The sequence below is a fragment of the Thunnus maccoyii genome, chromosome 18, assembly GCF_910596095.1.
Source record: "Thunnus maccoyii chromosome 18, fThuMac1.1, whole genome shotgun sequence".
Lineage (NCBI taxonomy): Eukaryota > Metazoa > Chordata > Actinopteri > Scombriformes > Scombridae > Thunnus > Thunnus maccoyii.
The window spans coordinates 25235259-25257516 of NC_056550.1; the positions used below are offsets into that span (position 1 = coordinate 25235259).

The 22258-nt window shown below is 38.2% G+C and overlaps 2 protein-coding genes across 7 annotated transcripts; one reads left to right on the forward strand and one right to left on the reverse strand.

Annotated features, from left to right (window-relative positions):
* Positions 1-584: 584 nt before the first annotated feature.
* On the forward strand, positions 585-22005 carry rcvrna (recoverin a). Of its 2 annotated transcripts, none has more exons than XM_042392578.1 (4): positions 585-771; positions 18865-19438; positions 20218-20329; positions 20449-22005. In XM_042392578.1, exons 2-4 carry the CDS (start codon positions 19058-19060, stop codon positions 20565-20567), a joined length of 612 nt encoding a protein of 203 aa, XP_042248512.1. In that variant the 5' UTR covers positions 585-771; positions 18865-19057; the 3' UTR covers positions 20568-22005. The 2 variants fall into 2 exon arrangements, with proteins under 2 accessions (XP_042248512.1, XP_042248511.1); XM_042392577.1 differs by lacking the exon at positions 585-771 and adding an exon at positions 17161-17317.
* LOC121884040 (germ cell-specific gene 1-like protein) lies at positions 2772-17014 on the reverse strand. 5 transcript variants are annotated; one of them, XM_042392572.1, is made up of 6 exons: positions 16979-17014; positions 12380-12607; positions 10388-10435; positions 9661-9813; positions 5456-5567; positions 2772-4463 (listed from the first exon to the last, which is right to left on the reverse strand). In XM_042392572.1, the coding sequence occupies exons 2-6, from the start codon at positions 12537-12539 to the stop codon at positions 4157-4159; spliced, it is 780 nt and encodes a 259-aa protein (XP_042248506.1). In that variant the 5' UTR covers positions 12540-12607; positions 16979-17014; the 3' UTR covers positions 2772-4156. The 5 variants fall into 5 exon arrangements, with proteins under 5 accessions (XP_042248506.1, XP_042248505.1, XP_042248502.1 ...); XM_042392571.1 differs by lacking the exon at positions 16979-17014 and adding an exon at positions 13987-14922; XM_042392568.1 differs by lacking the exon at positions 16979-17014 and adding an exon at positions 13987-14922 and having other exon boundaries at positions 12380-13028.
* Positions 22006-22258: the final 253 nt, after the last annotated feature.

The following is a 22258-nucleotide window of genomic DNA, read 5'->3' on the forward strand; positions in this document are numbered from 1 at the left end:
TTCTTACTCTAATCATTACTCCTGTTCATACTGACCATTAGAAGATCCCTTCATAATGTGATGTAAGTGATGTGGCACAAAAATGTATTTAAAAGCTTATCTGAAAATAATATGAAGCTTCAGCGTCCAAATGTAAGACATCCACTTTATTTGACTAACTCAGTCGACTGAAGCCTCATATTATCTTCAAATAAACTTTTTGCTCAAAATGAGGACTAGATTTTATTAGTGCATTTGGGGGAGATCTAAGTATGAACAGGAGGAATGATTACAGTTTCAGTGTTCATTTGGGCTCCTGACTATTGTTTTAAGATCGGCTTGAAATATTATGATCCTATCCTTTAAGCACGGAGCCAACACAAAATCAGTTTTTATTGGGATTCTTTGAAGACCTGAGGCGTCTCGCAAGTATTTGGCTCTTCTACAGCCTTACTGGGTTATTGCTTCAGTCCCCGTTGCCTCCTTTGATGTATACCTTAAAAGAAGAATTCTCTGGGATTTTATGGAGGTGGATGACTTGGATCTGAAGAACTAGAAAAAAGTATTACAACTCCCTGGGGTTAGTATTAACCTGCCATTTGATTCAGGGTGTCTAATATGCTATGCTAGTAGTGAACAAACGGTCACTTTGTAATCGCCAATGCTACCGGATCGTCCACTTGCAAGCTTGTCTCTCGGCAGGAGCATCTCATTAGTGTTGAAAGGTCTGACGACATCAAAGCACGTGTCTCTCTCCACGTTTCCCGGCTTTTGCAGCACCTTGTGGAGCAGGTAAATGATGGCTGTGTCCATGTCTATGTGGGCCTGGTATGTAAATTGGAGGTGTCTGCTAACTCCTTTGCTGAGTGTCTGATGTGCTACCTGACAAACAGCCTCTCAAAGGGTTTCATTATATCTGAAGTAACTACCTGTAGTCACATCTGTAGTCTTTCAGGGCAGTAGTGGTGTTGCACAATGTTTCTCTAAACTCTCTACAGATTCAAGGTCAAGTTGGAAATCTAACCTTAGCGGAGAACATCTGCTAACTGGCGGAGTCCAAAGGCTCTGACATTAAGACAAACTGTTGCTATTTATGTTTTCAAATACTATGTGGGGTAACTACTGTACATCTTTCATTCATTCATCTTTCATTTCAAGTCATTCTTTAAATGTGAAAGTGGAAAACACAGATGAGAGGTTCCCAACCTTTTTTGTACCCTTACAGCCCTGTCAGATGAGTTCAAGTAACTCCTCATTGAAACCCTCAGCTGTCACTGAATTATTTAGAATACAGTGTTCTTTAATACTATTAATTATATAAAGTGGATACTGTTGTTATAATAATTTCAACTGTTTATCCACAACTTTTAGCTAACTATTTCAACAGTTTATTCAATACTTTTACAGTGTCTGGAGTTTACAGACATGCTAGCAGCTTTGTGAGGCTGTAAGCTACTTGTAGGCACAGTTAATGCTAACATGCACACAAACAAACATACTAATGTTTAGCAGGTATAATTTTTACTATGTTCATGATTGTAGTTTAGTGTGTTAAAGCTGGAGTGCAGGACTTTTTGTCTCCCCCCTTCTAGCAGTGAGAGTAATTACAAAAACAACACATGCTAACGTCATAGGCACTGTAGCCTACTCAGTTGGTACTGCTGCAGCTGTAAAACGGTGGATAAGTTGTTTTGAGCGTCACACAACCCCTGCAAAATGACTTGTTTCACTATCAAAATTTGATCCATTTGGTCTGATAACATTTGGAAAGTCTAGAGGAGCCACAAGATTCAATTATTTTATCCCCATTCAAATTAGCAGAGGGCTAACCGGAAGTTAGCACATTCAAACAGCCAGTGCAGGGATGTCCCTCCTGACATGAGATTTTAAATCTCTGTATACTGTGAAATACAGAGAGATTTATCTGGCCTTGATAGGCTTAATAAGCACTATGTGAACTTGTTTTGCAAGGGCTTGAATGTAACAGATGTTCATTTACACGTTAAAAGTTCTGCACTGCAGCTTTAACATGCTAACAATTGCTAATTAATACTAAACATACAGCTGAGGATGAATGTCACTATAGTTTTGGATTATTTGGTCATGAACCAAAAATACTGAACAAATTGAAAATGTCATGATAAATGAAAAATTAAACAATCACCACAGTTCTTGTAATTCATCCAAAGCACAGACATGAATGTCAACCAGATTTCAAGGTAATCTATCCAACAGTTGTCAAGACATTTCACTCAAAACCACAAAATGTGAATCTCATGTCGGCACTTGATGAAAAGTCAGGGGATCACCAAAGTTATTAAGATTCATCATCTGTAAGCCATGAATGTCTCTGCACAATTTTATGGCGATCCATTTTATAGTTGTTGAGGTATCGGTCACGGTGGACTGACCCACTGGCAGACTGGCTTTACCATCCCTAGAACCAAGCTGCCAGAGTGGCTAAAAATACATGTATAGTAAGTAGATATATTTGGAACAAGGGGGTAGCTCTGCAAAATCTAATGGACATTTAGCACAGGTAGTTTTGGTAATAAATGTAATGTTTACTTATATCATTACTTATAGACTTCACCATGAGCCTAGAAGCTAGGAAAGAAATGAGAATGTTAGATGAGCATTGTATATCTTGGATTCTTGCCACCTAAATGAGATTATTTCTGTCACCATGCGGCTCCGCCTCTGAGAAATAACTCCCGTGTTCTAGTGAGATAGTGTCAGGTTGTCACACTCAAAAGTCACTGGGTTGCCACAGCTGTGTAGTAAAGCACAAGTTCAACAATAATCAAGGTTTTAATAAAATTTCATTGAACTGTTTGCCTCTTGGTTGAGGATATATACTGTACCATGCCATGAAAAGTGTGAACCACATTTTATTTTGCATTTTGATTACATATTCAGTGATATAGCTGTATATTGGATGATCCAATGCTGCAAAACATGCATTTCTGTGTTGTGCTTGAAATAATATACTTTTGTTCCAATAGATGTCAGTCTTACTTCACTGAAAATTTCCCTTCACTCCCATTTTGGTCTAGAACTGTCAATGTTTGATTTATACATATCTCAAACTGGAAAATGTTCAACATCCATTACACTAATAAGATCCCATCAAAAAACATCTATCTTATGATTAATCATAATTAACCATCAGAGATGACAGTTTCAATGGACGTGAGTCGACATACAAAGCGAATTTCTTGATTTAAAATTGGATACAAAGTTGATTTTTGAATGACAATCTATGACAGAATTAAAGTGTGGATAAACATGATTAAATGAATCCAAATGCTGCATGAGAGAGGCCCTCACAGGGACAATACTGCTTAAAAAAAAGATGCGATACATGCAAGCATCCTGTTGACGTATCATCTATGGAGTGTGCACCATGAAAAAAGCATATTTGCAGACATGCTCCCATATGCATAATTGTAAATATACCTGCCAAGTAATGATCGTCAATATACCAACAAGTGCTGGCTGATCTTTTCAGCCTTGTATGAGCTGTATGATGAACTGAGCACAGACAGCTTGGGGAAGAAAGCTCATCCCATCTGTTCCTGAATAACAGTCGTGATCAGAATATTCACAGTGTCGCCTCTAGACACATACAAGATGTGGTTTTTGTTGACAAGCGCAATCTCTCCTCTCCTGTGTTACGGTATAGCATAGTAATGTTTTCAGTGAGATCATTGTCTCTCTTATTGAGCAGGTCACCAAGCCTCGTCCCCCGATAAGAGGAGAAAAACTTTAATGCAACTTCAGTTTAAAAGGCTAATTCAACAAAAGATCTTCTACGTTGAAACAGATATTGAAGTGTCTGTGCTGCAGCAGTAGCCTGCACATCCTGCAGCTCGCCGTAGCTTAGTGTGAAGACGTTGAAATGTGAGGACGTCCCTTCATCCCACAAATAATATCGCATGGAGAGATTTGATGAAATGCATGTTGTGTCCGAGCCGACCGTGTTAAATTATTTTCGGAGAAAGATTCTAGGCTCTGGCTTCACAGACACACATTTGATATGTGGCAAGGAACAAAACAAACAAATATTCTCCCGTATTAGAATTTTAAATCCAGGAACAAGAGTCAATTTAGGTTCAGGAAATCAGCCCGAAATTTGTTCCAGTGGGGCACAGGGACAGGGATGGTGACTCCATTTTTAGCAGTATGCCTCTCCTTGTTGTTCTGGTACATCGTCCATTTCGACCACATATGTTGTTGTACCTGTGGACGGTTTGTGGCCGTTGACCTGCAGTTCTGGCGGTGCCTCGGCGTAAGCGGGTGCAGCAGTCAGGTACATGTCCCACATCTGCTCGGGGAGATCCAGATCCATCATCTTCTGCTTGACCATCAGGCTCTTCTCGATGTTTCGCCGTTTGTATTTGAACTCTATGATGGTCTTTGTGTACCTGTTCAGCGCCGTCACCGCAGAGCCCATGCAGGTGCCGAAGGAGCCCCACGCTAAGCTGAGAAGACAGTATCAACAGAAAACAGTGTCAGACTCAGCCCCAGTTTGTGCCTTTCATGTATTAGCATAATTCCAGTCCCAGAGGTTTCTTTAAAAGATTATTAAAGGATAAGGCTTGTGATTTGCTATAGTTTTCTCATTGTAAACAGATGTCACGTACATATTGTGTGTGTATCCAAAGCCTGATATATCTTATTCCTCTGTGCTGTAGATCTTGTGTTCAAAAGAGTTTGCGCATGTTTAGTTTAGAAATGGCTCCAAAGACTAATAACAGCGATCATGTTTTCACTCTCCGTTCTGTGTAAGCCAGGTGCTTAACTAGCTTGCTGTGCTACATATCACAATCTCTTGACTTTAGTATAAAGTCAAGAGATTGTGATATGTAGCACAACAAGCTAGTGAAGCTCTGTAAATAGAATAACGTTCCCACACATGCTCAGTAGCATCTGCTTTACACAGAACTACTCTCCAGAGACTAAAAATGTGATCGCTGCTATAAGTTTTTGAAGCCGTTTCTAAACAAACTAATGAGACCAAATTCTACGTAATGAAGGAATATGTCACCCAGTGCAGCGCTGTGGCTCACTGATGTGTTTTTAATAGTTTTTGGACAACAACAGAGGTCTACAGCACAGAGGAATAAGATATATCAGGCTTTGGATCCATTTTTCATCAATCAGCAGATGGAATATTTTTTCCTCAAGATGGTTTGAAGAGCCCTTAAGCGTTTTTAAACAACCGTCTGGGTTTTTCAAACATCATCAGTTAATTATCTCTCAGAGAAACCGATGGTTACATCTGTGAGACGAATGTATCCTCATAACACATGAGAGGCACAAACCGAGACTATTATTATTCTACAACACATGTACAAACTCTTACAAAATAGCCCCAATGAATAGAGATAAGTATTTTCTGCACATTTGTTGTTTGTCTTAAACTGACCAGCTGGGATGACACATTTTTACAATACATGGAAGAAGCTCTTACACATAAGACCAGCTGTAGTCCCAGGTCTTGGGCCTCCAGTCTTCTGGCCCCATAGCTACAGCCAGCTGGAATATGGTGGTGAACATCATGTGGGCCACCATCCCACAAAGGCCTGAAAACAAGAGAATATCAGCCTGTGTGCAGTCATATGCCATTCCTCTTTAGGTTCTGATGAACACATTAACAAGGTGAAGGTTGACTTTTAGGAACATGGTAATCAGGGATTGAACTGAGTACTAATCTCTTTAATGGTTGACATTGATCACAAATTATACCCATGCATGGCTAGATACAGTTCATGCATGAAAACACATAACAAGAAAAACATCATGTTACTTTATTTAAACTAGGAGAATAAAGGGTTTGTGGAGCGCTGACCCAATTAAAATGCATGCTGGGAAGTAGAGCTGCCACTAGTGTTCGATTAAATTGATCGGTCGATTAACAGAAAATTGTCTTGCAACTATGTTCATAATTGTTAATGTAATTTTTTCTTTAAAAAATAAACATTTGATGGTTCCATGTTATTTAATATGAGAATTTGCTGGTTGTATTGTCTGGGAGTGTTGATCAGAAAAAAAACAAGACTTTTGTCACTTTTGGTTTTAAGGATATTGTGATTTTTCACAGTTTTCTTACATTTTACAGACCAAACAATTAATCTAGAAGATAATCTACAGATTAATTGAAAATAAGAGTAATCGTTAGTTGTTCAGCAAACATTCAGCTCCTAGTTGAACTCATAACAAGCTCTAAAATGGTTCTCAAGGTGTAATTAATTCAAGGAGTAACTACACCCAGGCTAATGATTAACAATCAAGGTAGCTGCGTGCTCTGTCCCCACCTTTTGCAGTACAGTACGTCATATGTGCAGTTCTGCAGTGTTACATCACAGGTGAGAAAGGCCACAAGTACAATATAGACCACACCTGTCCACCTGTCCACCTGTGATGTTGAATATTGACAAAAGTGCAACAGTGTTGAACCTTTTAACCCATAGAAGACAGTGGAGCGATACTTTTCCTCCATATAAGATTTAGTGTGAAGTTTCTATTGTTGATGTTAAAAAAGATAATAATGATTAATGGATTAGTTGATTTCATCCACATTTAATGATGAATTTTAACTAGGTAGAACTTATAAACATTATGTATGTTGTAACAAACACAAAATTAAATGTGCACTTTGTAGTCTTGTTCCACATGGAACAAATATTTACTGACAGGAAACTGTGTTTCACTTTGGAAAGAGGACACAATGTTGAAGCCTGATTTAACACGCTCTGACTGGTAAAAACTGGGATGTGTGATATTCACAGATTGTGGGTGAGGTGAACTGGCCAGTGCCTCTCTGTTCTCTCCCTCCAGTCGGATGCTGGCCCTCTCTCATCCAACAGTCTGCCTGGCCACAGCTGCTTTTCTTGGGATTAACTCGTAACAACAGGGGGGGATGAGGGTCAGGGGATGGGGGGAGTAGTGGGGGTGGGAGGGAGCTCCTCTGGGCAGGTCTTGGCACGGCCCAAAACCGCTGCCCCGGCTCCAATCCGATTAGTACGCAAACCAGCAAATCCTCCGAGGCAGTGAGTGGACACAGTACAGTTGACTGCTCGGTACGCTCACTGGTCGCTGGTCCTGCTGCAGCCAGCCTGACCTGCTGCCCTGATCCTCTTCTTACTCATTTACTGCAACGTTGTCTTTCACAAAGATGCATGTTTACTATAGAGGGATTTTTAAGGAGTGCAGATGTTTTTGAATAAAATCAAAGCATACATCTGCTAAAGACAGTTTTAGAAAAATAATGTACATTATATTTAGTTTTGGAAGGTAATTCTTGAGCTGCATTGATTAATTGGTTAGTTGATCGACATAAAATTAATCAGCAACCATTTTGAAATTATATTTCAAGCCAAAACGCCAACCATACTCTGTTTCCAGCTTCTCAAATGAGAGGATTTGATGCTTTTCCCTGTCATATATGATAGTAAACTGAATATGTTCTGTGTTTTGGACTGTTGTTTGAATAAAACAAAGTATTTTGAACGTATCACCTTTGGCTAATGGAAATTATGATGTGCCTTTTTCACCATTTTCTGACATAATTGAGAAAATAATCACCAGATTAATCAATCTGAAACGAACAAAGCAGCCCCATTACTCTTTCTCAGCTCAGCTGTGATAAGAGCTATTTAGAAATTGCAGTGAGTCGCACAGCATTTCACACTTGCATGAATATACTGAATTCATTACCCACAAAGCACAGTTGAATAGAAGCTTTTTGGAATTTAGACATTATTCTAAAAACATGAAAGCTATTTAGTAATCCAGATTTAAGGCAGGAACCTATAAAACGATGCTTTTATGTGTACAGTTTTGATTGATCTGTGCCAGTCGGTACAGTATTATCCCAACATCGTTCAGTATAAAACTCTCAGACTTTTTCAGTTTTAGGTAAACAAACAATTCTAACAGGCAGAGCTGAGAACATAGTCTCTGTGAGTGGAGCTGAAGGGCGTCACGGTTTTTAGATAACTACTGTAGCAAACCTGAAAGGTGATGTATGGAGGCCTGAGTGTGTCACAGGGAATAATTAGATTTTGTCAGAGGTTAATTAGAATCTGAATTAGAAACTTTTTTTTTTTTTTTTTTTTACGTTTGTACCATATAATTTAAAAGTATAGAGAAAAGTATTGAGAAAATATTTCTATATAGAAAAAAATGTGAAATGATAATTGTGACAATTAATAATTTTATTTACTGTAATTGGGGGCGTCTGGTAGACTATTGTTTAAGATGCAAACTACATAACCGTAAAGCCCAAAGTCGATGTTCGCTGTTCCAGGTCACATGTTTCCTGTCTCTCTGCACTTTCAACTGTCAAATAAAGGAAAAAATGCCCCAAAATACTCTTAAAGAATTTTATTGAATTAATTTTGTCTTCAAATTGTGAACAAACTATTTATCAAATGATAAATTAAACAATTTTTCACTATCCTTTTAAATGTTATTTTTGCACTCAAAGCACAGTGTAGCGCAAATCTGTAACTTTATGTGGATGGAGGCACACCGAGTTAACAACTGCCTGGTAGGGCTGGGCAATACATTGATATTATATCAATATCATGATATGAGACTAGATATTGTCTTAGATTTTGGATCGTAATATCGTGATATGACATAAGTGTTGTCTTTTCCTGATTTTAAAGGCTGAATTACAGTGAAATTATGTAATTTTCTGAACTTACCAGACTGTTGTAGCTGTTCTATTATTTGCCTTTTACCCACTTGGTCATTACATCCACATTACTGATGATTATTTATCAAAATCTTATATCTTAGTCAAAAATATTGTGATTTTTGATTTTGTCCATATCGCCCAGCCCTATTAGCTGGTGAACATAGTGGAGCATTTAGCAGCTAAAGAGCCAGATATTTCCCTCAGGAGTTGGTCAAGAGCAAAAACAGACCTAAAAGAGAGTGAATATTGGACTTAAATTCACCGAATGGACAGAAACATGACTCCAAATGAATGATAATGTTGTTCTACAACTGCTGGATGTAGAAATAAGCAACTGTTTGCTAACAAGTACAACACATCAACTTAGAAGTTGTGTAAATGTCAATATTGTGTTCAAAACTTGTTACCGCTGCCCCCAAGTGGACAAACAATCAGTTATTGTAGGTTTAACATTTCACACAATGTTTATAAATGTATCAATAAAGTAAACTACAATAATTTACCACCACAAAATCTAAATTAATATCGTAAAGGCAGTGATTTTTTAAAGTATTATCAGCTTTAAATGTTAGCAGAATATTTCACTTTATCCACATACCTACTGTAAAGATCAGTCAGCTAACAAGCTAACTGGACACTCGTCTTTTGCACTGTGATTCATTCCAACTTAGCCAGAAGATCTGCAGGTCTCTGGGTCTGCCCACTGAGATTTACCTCAACCAATGAGAATATTTCTCTGTCCAGAACAGCTCTGCCTCTAAGCAATGTTTGTATAACTGTAACTCCAATCAAACTCACCACGGGATTTCTATGTGTACCAGCTTTATCACGGCAGTGGGAGGTCGGCACCAGCTGCTTTCATTCAAAGCCCACGCCAACATCACACAGTATCCCTGCTGTCGGCTTGTTTGAATAACACAGTTGATGGATGGAAAAAAAAGAAAACACCCGTGCTCCTTTTGCAGCATTACCTGACAGGGCTGTGCACAAGGCAGCGAAGGCACTGAGCTTCAGTTTGTTCATAACACTAAAGCAGGGACACTGCTCCAGGGTCATCAGAGTCCCGCCTGCGAAGAGGAGGGTGAGGTACAGACTCTCCGCCACTATACACAACCACAGGACCCCTGGGAACACAGAAGAGAGACGGAGAGAGGGAGGAAGGGAGGGACACAGAATTGAGCTGTGTTGTCCTAATAATACCATGTCCCTGCTGTATAATCCCACTTGTCTGAAGGCGGACATGTATGTGACTGCAACAGGTCTGCTCATCTCAGGTCTGAAATTCTCAACCTGATCGCCTGGACTGGACGGATTTATGAAATCAGGACAGCAGCTACTGATGTTAGATGCTCATAACAAGCAAAAATAAGATTTCACTGTGTTGATATGAGAACTAGTTCCTGGTAAACTGAAGATAAATTAACAAAGGAACTGGATCTGTGGGTAATTTGGGGTGTTCATAAATATATGATTGATTGGTTGATGGCTCACACTAAAAACGTCTTCTTTAATCTTAGAAGGCATCAAGGTAAATGTTGAAATTTAGACAATTACTGATTCTGTCAGCCATGCTACGGCTGTCACATGACTTCTTTAATATGCTATCTGTGATCAGGATTGCATCACAAAATGAAACTCTTGCATCTATAAAAAATTACTCATATTTAAACATTTTTATATTTCCATCATTTTACCAACCTCTTTCATGTTCAGGTGCAATCTCTGAGAAGTCTCGACAGTCAAACCCTGTGATCAGACAAAAGAAAACAATCAACAGTAAAATCGGTTCTTCTTTTGGAATGAACTGGCACTTTCAGATATGATTACTTTGGTTATTATAGCACATAGAATTAATGGAAATAAATGATTACAGTCAAAATTAGATGTTTAAGCAGCAACTGCAATCAAGTAAACAGAGCTGGAATAAACCAGCAGGTATAATTCAACATAATGCAACTGTCAAGAAAGTGATGAGCAAACTGTGCATTTACAGCATTTTTACAGGATGTACATATATGCAAGGTCATATATACTGTATGTATAGAATATACAGTATACTGTATAGATGAGCAGTTGAGAAGTGTCATAACTGTTCTCAGCAAATAAAGGAAATAAAATAAGCAGAACATATAGAATTTGCTGCTCAGTTCATCAGGATGTATGTAAAGGTAATTATCATATCACCAGTTCTGCTGTTGTATAGATTATCACCTATAAAATCTTGCATATAAATTTACTATGTAAATTTTATTGGCCTTATAAACATTAGATGTTCTATCATAACCCTGCTCTTAAAAGAACAAATCCAGTCTAAAGAATTTACACTGCATTATTAGAATAATTTCAGACAGTGAAATCAATCTGTACAAACAAGACTCAGCTGTAGGTATGACTTGATTATCATCTCGTGAGTTACTCCTTTGACTCTGAATTAACGAGTGACTCTACTGAATGCAGAACTTGCAGCAATGAATCAAAAAAAAATGTGCCCAGATCCCAGTTAAAGAGCCCCATCAGTTCCATTATTCACTGGAGATGATCCAGGATTTGTCTCCAGATGTTTTGTCTCTCTGTTGTTACTTAAAGAGAGACTTATTCTAATTAACAATTTAATATGAGCTGCACAGTGTTAAATATATACATTATGCAAATTCGATTGTGGGGCAGATAAATATATTTTTTAGAGCTTGTTTTTCTGAGAAACTTGCTTGCATATATACTGGTCATATTGGTGGAAGTCTGTACTGTATATTAAACAATTTGTCTCGGGGTTGCATGCAAATCCTTATATTATATCCTTATATTTTACTCTTATTTACTTTATTTTAGTCTTATTACCAGAGATTATGAAACCAAATGGGATGGCTTGCATGCAACGCTAAGATAAATTATTTTAATCCGGTTCTGGCTGACAGTAGCTTTGCAAGCGACGTTAATAACAGAATCTTACAAATACATTTGCTTATTCTGCATTTTGACCCATAATTGACCCATAGAACAGATACTTCCTGAAATACACACAGGCATACTGAATACATCTCGGTTATGCAATATTACATGGACATTTTGCGCTTCTTTTTAGCACTTGCAGCACTTGCATCAATTAAATCACCAATTTCACTCAAACTCCAAAGGTCTTGTCCTGATAGAAAAGTTGTTAAAGAGACTTTCTGATCACATAAATTTGAAACTATAGAACAACAATAACAATATGAAACTGAAGGTGTTTTTGAGCTCACGACTAGAAGATTTCTATTGTTTATTATTTCACTGCCGTTTTCGTTGCAGGACAGCCTACTGTTTTCTTCTGAAGCAATATTTACAGAGTAAAGTGTCTTATATTTCAGCATTCGAGGACAATCACTGGACCTGGCACACTTTTATTAGCTGGAGTTATTCATCCAAACCGCAGGTATACTTGCTCTAGTGCACCTTCACTTGCTGTTATGATTTTCTGGTGAAATGCAGAGAAATATTCTGTTTGATGTGGTTTAGCTTTGACTTTGATCAAACCTGATGACTGTAAGTAGAAAGTTACAGCTCATCATGCAACACATGCAACCACATTTTTGTGTTTAGCTGCTGCAACATCTGAATATTTCTAAACTGTACGTTGGTATTTAAGTGCTTCCTCCATCATCACTTCCTGTTCTTGAACACCTAGCTGAAGCTGTCAGTTAGTTGTCTTACCGTTCATGTCAGCGGCCTGCTCGCAGGAGAAAAATATGCCCGTGTGGAACTTCCTCAGTAGAAACTTCTCCTCGCCGGTCTCAAAGATGTACTGGACCAATCGGCTGTCGTTGATGTTGGAGCTGTTGAAGCGGATGCAGAACCACTGCTTCACCTTCATCGGCGGTCCTGTGCAGAAGGGCTTGGGTACCTTCCTGGTCCCCTCGCACCAGTAGTTGGTGGTCACCGCTGATAAGGCAAAAGCGAACGCCACAAAGTTGAGGGTGAGTGCCAGAGAAGCCCGTCGCCCGCGCTCTAGCCTCATGGTCGAGGCCAGGCCAGATGAGATGAAATGAAAAGGCAACTAATCCTGGCTTTCGATATGTAGCCACCGTGTTTCGCCTCCCAGCAGATATATCAAATCTTCATAATCTTGTTGCGTTTGGGGCTCCTTGGGTGACAAGGAGAATTCTGTGCATCCTTCTGCCGACTCTGATGATGTGCCACCACGTCGATTAAAGGATTCATTCTCTCTACTTCCACAGAAACAATAGAAACCCATTGCACTGCAACAACTCTTTGTTTTTCTCTGCTTCATTTGAACTATTTCACTGTTCACTCTCTGCAGCTCGTCCAACCCCATCGCTCCTCCCCTTCTACAAATCTTTGCCTGCAATATCATCCATTACAAATGGCAAATTATATTCCAGACTTCCTCTGAGCATATTAATAAAAAAGATTACTATAATCTTAGATTATTATCCAGAACAAGGTTCTTCCTGTTTACATTTCCCTGATTTTTTCTGCATTTCATGTCAAAGCGAATCTCAAGAGTAATTGCTGCCACAGACATAAGATCAAATGTTTTACAGTCAGTGACCCGTGACATAATGTGTACAGTCTCATATGGAAATCCATCCATAATGTGTGTGCATGCAGGGAAAATCTCTTCATGTCTAATAGCCTGCTGAAGTGGGATGCACTGCCCAAATGAAGACAAATTACTTACAGGAGTATGTGAAGGAGATGACAGATGTTAGGAGAAAACACGTGCTGCCTTTGCTCTGAAACATTTGTCTCTTCCTGTCTATAATTTTCCATCACTCCATTAAACGTGTCATAAAACGCTGCAGCTCAGACTCTCAGTAACAAACATGTCGCCTTTGGTTTGAGCTGTAATTTACTGCAGGTAAATTGTTGTCATGTTGAAATGCAGTTTCCCTGAGTCTTGCTAATGTCAGATCAGTGTTGTCTGAGATTTTATGACAAGTTGTGAGATGATAAACAAGATGGGAAATAAGGAAGAAAATGTCCGCTTACTTCTTTCAAATTTTAGCCATTTTTTTGCAAAATACTTGATAGTTTTAGCTCTAAAGGCGTCTGATGGATGGGAGTTGGATGGATGTCAAAATTTTAATCTGTCCTGTACTATGGTTTATGACCAAATACCTGCAAAACTTATTTCATTACCATTAGCCTCAACTGTACTTTGTGTTGAGTGATAACTAGCAAATGTTAGCATGCTAACACACTATAATAAGATGGTGGACATTATACCTGCTACAGTAAACATCAGAATGTTAGCGTTGTAATTGTGAGCATGTTATCATGCTAACGTTATTATTTACCTGAAGGAACCACCTCACAGAGACACTAGCACGGCCGAAGACTCTTATGCTGCATTTCAGGCAACTCAGAACTTGAAAATTTACAACTTCCTACTTAAAAAATTATGATGGAACAGCTCTTGAAGTTGGAGCTCTGTTTGGGAAACTTGGGCCAAATTTCATGCACCCTGACTTCACCGTGAAGCGAAGCTCTGACGTCACTCGATATAGCCGCGTCTACAGAAGTGAACATGGAGATCAACACCGTGAATGTTAAGTAATCAACTTAAGGCTATATAGTCAATTCTCCTGGCTAAAAACACTGTAAATAAAATAAGACCGATTATCTATGTAGAGCTTAAAATTAGTCATAAATGTTGCAAGCTAGTTAACTAGCTATATGTAGAAGATGAGTTTCTCTCAGTCAGCCATGTTGAATGTTTCCATTTGACGTTGTGAGTCGTGGAACACTTTGAGCTCAGGATTCATCATTTTCAACTTGGAAGTTTTTGACCTCAAACTTGAATGGAACGCACTATGAGGGTTGGTTTATGCTCGATCAGAAGTAATTTATATGACGGGTTGTGTTTATAGTTGTTCTGAATGGCCTCGAAGGTGGAGTGGCTGCCATAAAGACGTAGAGGGCATGATATCATTTAAATACATGGATAACAGTGCACGTATTTCAGATAGTCTCTTAAAGAGGGTGCTCCCAGTGTTACACTTGGTTGTTCACATGAGAAGTGACAGAAATAGTTGTGTCAAAAAAGAGAGCTAGAGAGAGGCTCCTTTCTCATCTCTGCATAGCTGGCTAATCACACCATGAAGAGGGTGTGACTATCGGATTATCAGTTTTGGAGAGTTACTGAAATAGTCAGTTACAACCCACCCTAAAGGTGTGGGGGAATGGGTTCAACTTAACCCTAACCCTACCCTAACCCTAACCCTAGTCCTAACCCTAACCCACCCTAACCCTACCCTAACCCTAACCCTTACCCTAACCCTAATCCTAACCCTAACCCCTAACCCTAGTCCTAACCCTAACCAACCCTAACCCTAACTCTAACCCAACCCTAACCCTAACCCTAAGCCCTATACCTAACCCTAACCCTTACCCTAACCCTAATCCTAACCCTAACCCCTAACCCCTAACCCCTAACCCTAATCCTAACCTGCTATTCGACAGTCCAACAAGCAGTTCTGATGGAGTATGTTAAGTCTTGTTTCACAACCTGGAGATAAAACTTGAATATTCCCTCAATCATAGCAACCTTGTCATTTTCTTTGAGCCAAATCCAAAATACACTGAATAAAAAGGTTAGCTTAAAGATATACAAGGAGAGGAAGGAAGATTGATTATTCTGATTTAAATCCTCTAGCTGCAAATCACAACTCTGACCATGTCAAACTCATGTAGGTACAATGTATACACAACCTACACAACCACAGTTGACTGTGGTCATATTAAATGATATCTCACAAGTGACATGTTTTTATTTTGTTTTTTTTTAAATAAACTGTTGTGTTGCAAGGAGTTTTAAACTAAACTTATTGTTTATAAAGAATGTGTTGAATATTGGAGTGCCTTTAGGTAGTTGAATAACACGTGAAATACATGTAATGTTTTTTCTTATTGTGTATCTGTATGTGTTTTAAACTGCCATTTTATACCATTTTAACATTTTATAGTGGTACCAGATATGGGCTGCATACCAACAGGTGTACAAAACTCTGATATGAGCAGCAATACAGAAATTAGCATGAGGATCTGACAGTGTGAGCATACAGCAAAGCCTTTAGTTTAGCTTTGTTTGTGAGAAAAGTATTTGTATCCGAATTTTTTTTTTCACTGCTTAGTAAATTCGTGACAGCAGTACATTGAGTGACCAAGTCGTAGCCAACGTTTCACAAAGTAATTCCCCTGAATACAAAGAGATTATTCTGAACATTAGCTTTCATGTAATAAAATGTAAACACAGGGCGAATAAGTCCAGTGTTACACTTAATGAAGCAATAAGCCTGTTGTACAGTGTATATTTCCTTGACTCATCCTTTTTACATAATAACTACCTGCCAGGGGGGACTCATTTTGACAAACCCTGTAATATCAGAGTATACGACAGCCAGATGATAGATCTGAATATGGGCCTATTTCTCCGTCCCCTGGGATGCTCGACATGCATTTTGACAAAAACCTAAATGTTATGTGATTATGTAAAATTACGTGATGATATTCTTAAGACTAAGCAATAATTTGGGGTTTTCTAGATATGCAGATTGCCAGATCAACGCTCCCAAATTCAGTTGTTTCAGATGTCAGAAACAATGGGAAACCCACAATAAACTACACAAAAATATTTGTGTGTGCATTTCTATTTGTGTATATTATATTTCTTTAGTGAATCACATACTCAGCATGTATTTAAAAAGTTATTTAAGGAATCACATATAAAGTTATCCACTGAGGAAATCAGTAATTATTCCAATGACATTCTCATATTTTTAGCATATTTTTAAAAATGTCAAGAAAAGGAAAATATCACACAAAACATAAACACCTGGTTAATTCTATATTTCAGCCTGTAAAGCAGGGGGAAAAAAGTGCACTCTAATGAATGATCGGCCAACATAGAAAATAAGAGAACAACATGCATTCATTGGGATGAAAGCAGCTTTAGTTAAATCAGGAAATCTGTCCCAGTTGAGAAAAAACAACCGGCTCCGATTGATCCTTTGCAAGCCAGTCACAATATCTGATCCGCACACATACAGTATGAATTCTGTTGTCCTCTCACTGTTATCCTAAATACATAAATATGGGTGTAGGTCTCATTTAATATTAATCAGACATTCTCATCAAAAAGCATCATCAGCACGGCAGGATTTTAGGGTTCTGAGGCACATCTGACACCTCTGTCGTAGTTTAAATGTCAGTGCAGTACTTAGAATAGCTTAGACGCAACTCCAACACTCCGTTACACAGCACATACATTCATCTTGGTTCTTTAATTACCTTCACTTGCTGTGGTTTCGGCACCGCTACAGCAGATGGTCTTGTAATCTGGCCTGAGACTATTACACTGGAGACACAGATAATCTCATCCCATTGTGGTGGAGCAGCCCGCCCGCACCAGGCAGAGCTTCACCATGACCCCCCCCCCCCCCCAGCTAGATCTAGATCAAGACTCATGTTATGGTAAAAATGGTTTAAAAAAAGGTGGGTAAACTGTTTCCCTTTCCTCACCCATTCACTTACGAAAACTTATTTCATATAACTCATTAAATTCTACTCACTACTCACTACTTTTAAAGGTGAGCAAGAGCACTTAAAATGTGGATATTCTTAGTTCGGGTATGTTTTTCCTTTCCTACAATTGTACAGCAACTAATCTGGTAATGTTTTATTATATTATCATTGTTATGTCCTATCAGATATACCAGATTTTTAACTGATGATGCATTTTTAAATCAAATGATCAGTTTGGGTATCTAGAGACAACTGGCCTTCTTTAACAGCTTAAAAACATTATTTATCCGCTTGATACAAATTTTTATTAGAGTTGCTTATAAACATGATTTTGAACCAATGACATGTTTCAGAAGTCGCTACAGAAAATTACTTTTATACTTCTGTTTGAGGTCCCCAGTGATAAAACATGGTTCAAAAACAAATGTATTTTCATTGTAATCCATAATGTTGTTGACTTTGTGACATGGTTTTAAATCCTTACAAGCACTCACAGTGTACAATCATGAATCTGCAGAATAATAACCAAGGCAAGGGCTCCCGCCATTATTTTCATTATTAAATACTCTACCAATTATTTTCTTTATTATTCTGGTAGAAACACAAAGTAAGTAAAACAAACAAAGGATTAAAACATAAAAAAGGAAAATGATGGATAGAAGTCAGAAAAGAGAGTAAAAAGAGGAGAGGGAAGCAGGGTAGTCGCTAAAGTAAAGGAAAATAAATGTGCAGTAAAATACAAAGGCTTGATAACATGCTTCTTTTATTACCTATCATGTTATATGAATAGCTTTATCCTTAATCCTACCGACTGGGTGACCTGCAGACCCCAGAGGTTTACTTTTTATTCTATCTCACAGGTGCCTCTTTATTCTATCGTTCCAATTTTACAAGACTTTGTCAATCAATTTATTCCTGATGACTTCATATTATTGTTTTCTTTTTCTGTTTTAATTAGTGCTATATAAAAATACCAGTGTATTAGGGTTCTGAGGGAACCCGGTCAAAAGCACCTAATGCCGTCTATGCTTTTTTGTAATAGATGTAACTATTTATTGAGTTCATGTTTGCCATGGGTCCTAATTTAAAGTATCACACTCTATCAGGGTGGGGTGAGGTAGGGTGGGGGGGCCCTCTGTCAGTCATTTTGAAGGCTTTGTGGAAAGATTGTACTTGGGATAAAAGCTGCAATTTGTATTAAAGAAAAGTTTATATTTATATATAAAATAATAATATATATGTATATATATATATATATATATATATATATATATATATATATATATATTCAGACATTAATTACATAACTAATAATATTTTGAGAAGAAATAACATTTTGCTATGATGGTTGCTTATTCTTTGGGGTCCCCGGGGACTCCAGTTGGTAGTCCTTGTATGGTAATATGTTGGTAGGATGAGGGTTATATAACTAAATATTATTATTATTAGTGCGTTGTTGCCCAGGGATGGCAGATGGTACTGTAGTGTAAGCAATAAAATGCTGCAAAAGGCATAAAAAGTCTCCCAGATGTTGACCTTTAAAGTGTTAGCCACCTGTTGTGTTTAATCATCTGCTTGTACCTACAGTATTTAACTGTGTCTTTAAAGAGGTGTCATAATGATGTGACGTGGTTATCCCCTTAATCTTCAAGACAGCTGTCTGGATTTAGAGATGCGATGACCATAATCCCATTTGGCACCTTGAGGGGCTGCCAGGGCGAACACAAGGCAGAAACCCGTACGAGCACCGCAGAGGTTTTACCGCCAAACCGCGAGGAGCAGGAGGACAGAAAGACAAGAAGAAGAACAAGAAGAATTTCAGCTTTGTGAAAGCCAGTTTGCAGCATGGGGAATACAAAGAGCAGTGCTTTGTCGAAGGAGATCCTGGAAGACCTGAAGTCCAACACCAAATACTCCGAGGCTGAGCTCTGCACCTGGTACCAGTCCTTCCTGAAGGAGTGTCCCAGCGGGAAGATCAGCAAGCAGCAGTTTGAAGGCATCTACGCCAGCTTCTTCCCGAACGCAGACCCCACAGCCTACGCTCGGCACGTATTCAGGAGTTTTGACACCAATGCAGATGGCACTTTGGACTTTAAGGAGTACATTGTTGCTCTGCACCTCACCTCCGGTGGAAAGACTCTGCAGAAGCTGGAGTGGGCCTTTGCCCTGTATGATGTGGACGGGAATGGAACCATCAACAAAAATGAAATCCTAGAGATTGTTAGGGTACTTATACCTTCTTCTTTAATCACAGTGGAACAGAAAACATTATCTATTTACTGCTAACAACCTGAAGTATATTTGATATTATATTCTGTACATATTTGATAGAAATGTCCTGTTTCCCTGCAGTAATTACTCACTTTGACTTCCATTCGGCCTCTGTATAAAAAACCTTTTATATGGATAAACAATGAAAACAAGATGGTCCATTGGACTTTATTTCTCATAGCTAAATTTCTTTAATGGAATGAATTTAGCACTTCTGCCTTGTGATGAATGAGACTGTAATGAATCCATAATGTTGTCGATTTTATGACATGGGTTTAAATCCTTATATGTACACACAATATACAATAATGACTCTACAGAATAATAACCAGGCTAAATACCAAGGCAAGTGCTGCTACCGCTAATTGTATTTTCATCATTTATCAATTATTATCATTATTATTATTATATCAATTATTAAATAATCTACATATTATTTTCTTGATTAATCTACTAGTCTGTAAAAATTGTGTAAAATAGTATTAAATTTACAGTTATACAAAGCAGAGAAAAGCAGCAAATTGTCACATTTGACAATCTGGACCCAGCAAATTTTTGGCATTTTTGCTTGATAAATTAATTAGACTATCAACTGATTATCAAAATCAACACCAAATTGAGGTTCATGGATACTTTGAAGACTTTAAGGTGTTATTTTGTGTGATTATTTTGTATTTCATGATGAATTTCAGTATGAACTGTTGAATACATCTTATAAAATTACTTTCATGCAGTCAATATTCAACATGATTCCTGCTGATGACCAGGACAACCTCCCTGAGGATGAAAACACGCCGGAGAAGAGGGCTGAAAAAATCTGGGAATTCTTCGGGAAAAAGGACAACGGTAACATACAAATTTTTTAACTCTTTACCAGCTGCTTTAAACCTTCTCTATACTGTACCTTCACATGCAGCCAGATGTGTTGATGCCGCTCTACTTGTTCTGTTTTTGTCCTTTCACAGATAAAATCTCAGAGGGAGAATTCATTCAAGGTGTGATGGACAACAAGGACATCCTGCGGTTGATACAATACGATGAACCTCAGAAAATTAAAGACAAGCTGAAAGAGAAGAAGCAATAGTTACACAGGCAGGAAAAAAGGCCCTTCTTGTGCTTTTAAGACTGTTTTATTCTTATGTTTACACTCTTACATGATCTGGCTGCTTGTCCGCTTGACCCACGCTGCTCTTTTTTTCTTTCTTGGTCTTAGCAACCAGCCAAACAGTGTTGCAGTTTTGTTCAGAAATCATTTGATACTAGAAAACAGCAACTGAGGATCTCTGGAAATGGCATTTTAAGCCGTGAGTTTTGTGCGATTACACTGTGGTTCTGTATTAAACATGTAGTGCAACAACATCTTTATAAGCCTCTATATCCCATTTAACAATGTTTGAACGATGACCCCTCCCCCCCACCATGCTAGCCAATTTACTCTCTCGTGTCTGGCAGCGTAACAGCATGTTTTTTCACACCTGGATTCATTCATTAGGTTGACAGCAAGAAACTCGGGACGAGAGCTCCTTATGAAAGGAATTAGGCTCAGGTTAACAATCCACCTGTATCAGCCAATCCTATTAGGAGCTGAAGGTCAGTTGAGACAAACAACCTTACTCAAGTGTCTAGTTAGGATAATATGGGTTTGGCACAGTGAGGGATACACTGCTTGAATATGCGCCTCTGGATGGCTTCTATACTTTGCACAGTCCGACTTTAATTTCAAATCTAATCTCATTGCCACTTTTTTGTCATCTTTGTTTTCATTTAGTGTCCTGTTATCGATATTTCTAGCAAGCTAAGTGATTAATGAATGAATGAATTTATTATTTTTGTGTCATACCATTAAAGGATAAGGATGACTATGATTATTGTCAACTAATCTCATGTGCAGAACAATGAATTCATCTACTTATAAGTATCGTGTGTGTATCCAAAGTCTGATATATCTTATTCCTGTGTGCTGTAAACCTCCGTTGTTGTCAAAAAAAACTATTAAAAACACATCAATGAGCCACACCTCTGCACTGGGTGACATGTTCCTTCATCACAAAGAGTTTGGTCAGAAATAGCTACAAGGAGTAATAACAGTGATCCTGTTTTCAGTCTCCGGAGAGTAGTTCTGTGTAAAGAAGACGCCACTGAGCATGTGCAGGAACACTATTTTGTTTACAGTGCTACACTAGCTTGTTGTGCTACATATTACAAGCTCTCATTCATTATAAGTAACTTTAAAGTCCAGATGAAACAATGTTTTGAGAGTGAAACAGGACAGACAGGTGGCACATAACGTTGGGGTGAATTTCATTGGAACACTGAAATTTAGGCGTCTCTCTCCGCTGCTGAAAGATTGATTGATGGGTGGATGTCATGATATTATTGGTTGGTTTAAGCATGTGTAAGGACACGTCATATTTAGTTTTACAGGAAGAAAACATGCTTGGATTTTGACATAAGAGTAAAAAGAAATTGGCATATATTGTTGAATAGGTGCACAATATGACCAAGGATTTCATCTCAACTTTAATATTGTGATATTTAGCACAACAAGCTAGTGAAGCCCTGTAAACAAAACTGCACTCCTGCACATGCTTAGTGACCAAACCCTTTGTGATATGAGGAACATGTCATTCAGGTGTGGCTCATTGACTCAGATTTAAATATTTTCTGGTTTTCTTTAATCTTCTATTATAGTGAACTGACTATATTTGGGTTGTAGAGTGTCGGTTGAGACAAAACAAAACATTTGAGGACATCAACCTGGATTATGGGAAACAG

Excerpts from the sequence above, each read along its gene's own strand:
- LOC121884040 (XM_042392568.1), bottom strand. The coding sequence starts at position 12,683 with ATGAGGCTAGAGCGCGGGCGACGGGCTTCTCTGGCACTCACCCTCAAC. Across the intron at positions 10,436-12,379 it reads GCAGGCCGCTGACATGAACG|GGTTTGACTGTCGAGACTTC; the intron begins GTAAGACAACTA and ends GTCTGATCACAG. Across the intron at positions 9,814-10,387 it reads TGCACCTGAACATGAAAGAG|GGGTCCTGTGGTTGTGTATA; the intron begins GTTGGTAAAATG and ends CTGTGTTCCCAG.
- rcvrna (XM_042392578.1), top strand. The coding sequence starts at position 19,058 with ATGGGGAATACAAAGAGCAGTGCTTTGTCGAAGGAGATCCTGGAAGAC. Across the intron at positions 19,439-20,217 it reads AAATCCTAGAGATTGTTAGG|TCAATATTCAACATGATTCC; the intron begins GTACTTATACCT and ends ACTTTCATGCAG. Across the intron at positions 20,330-20,448 it reads CTTCGGGAAAAAGGACAACG|ATAAAATCTCAGAGGGAGAA; the intron begins GTAACATACAAA and ends GTCCTTTCACAG.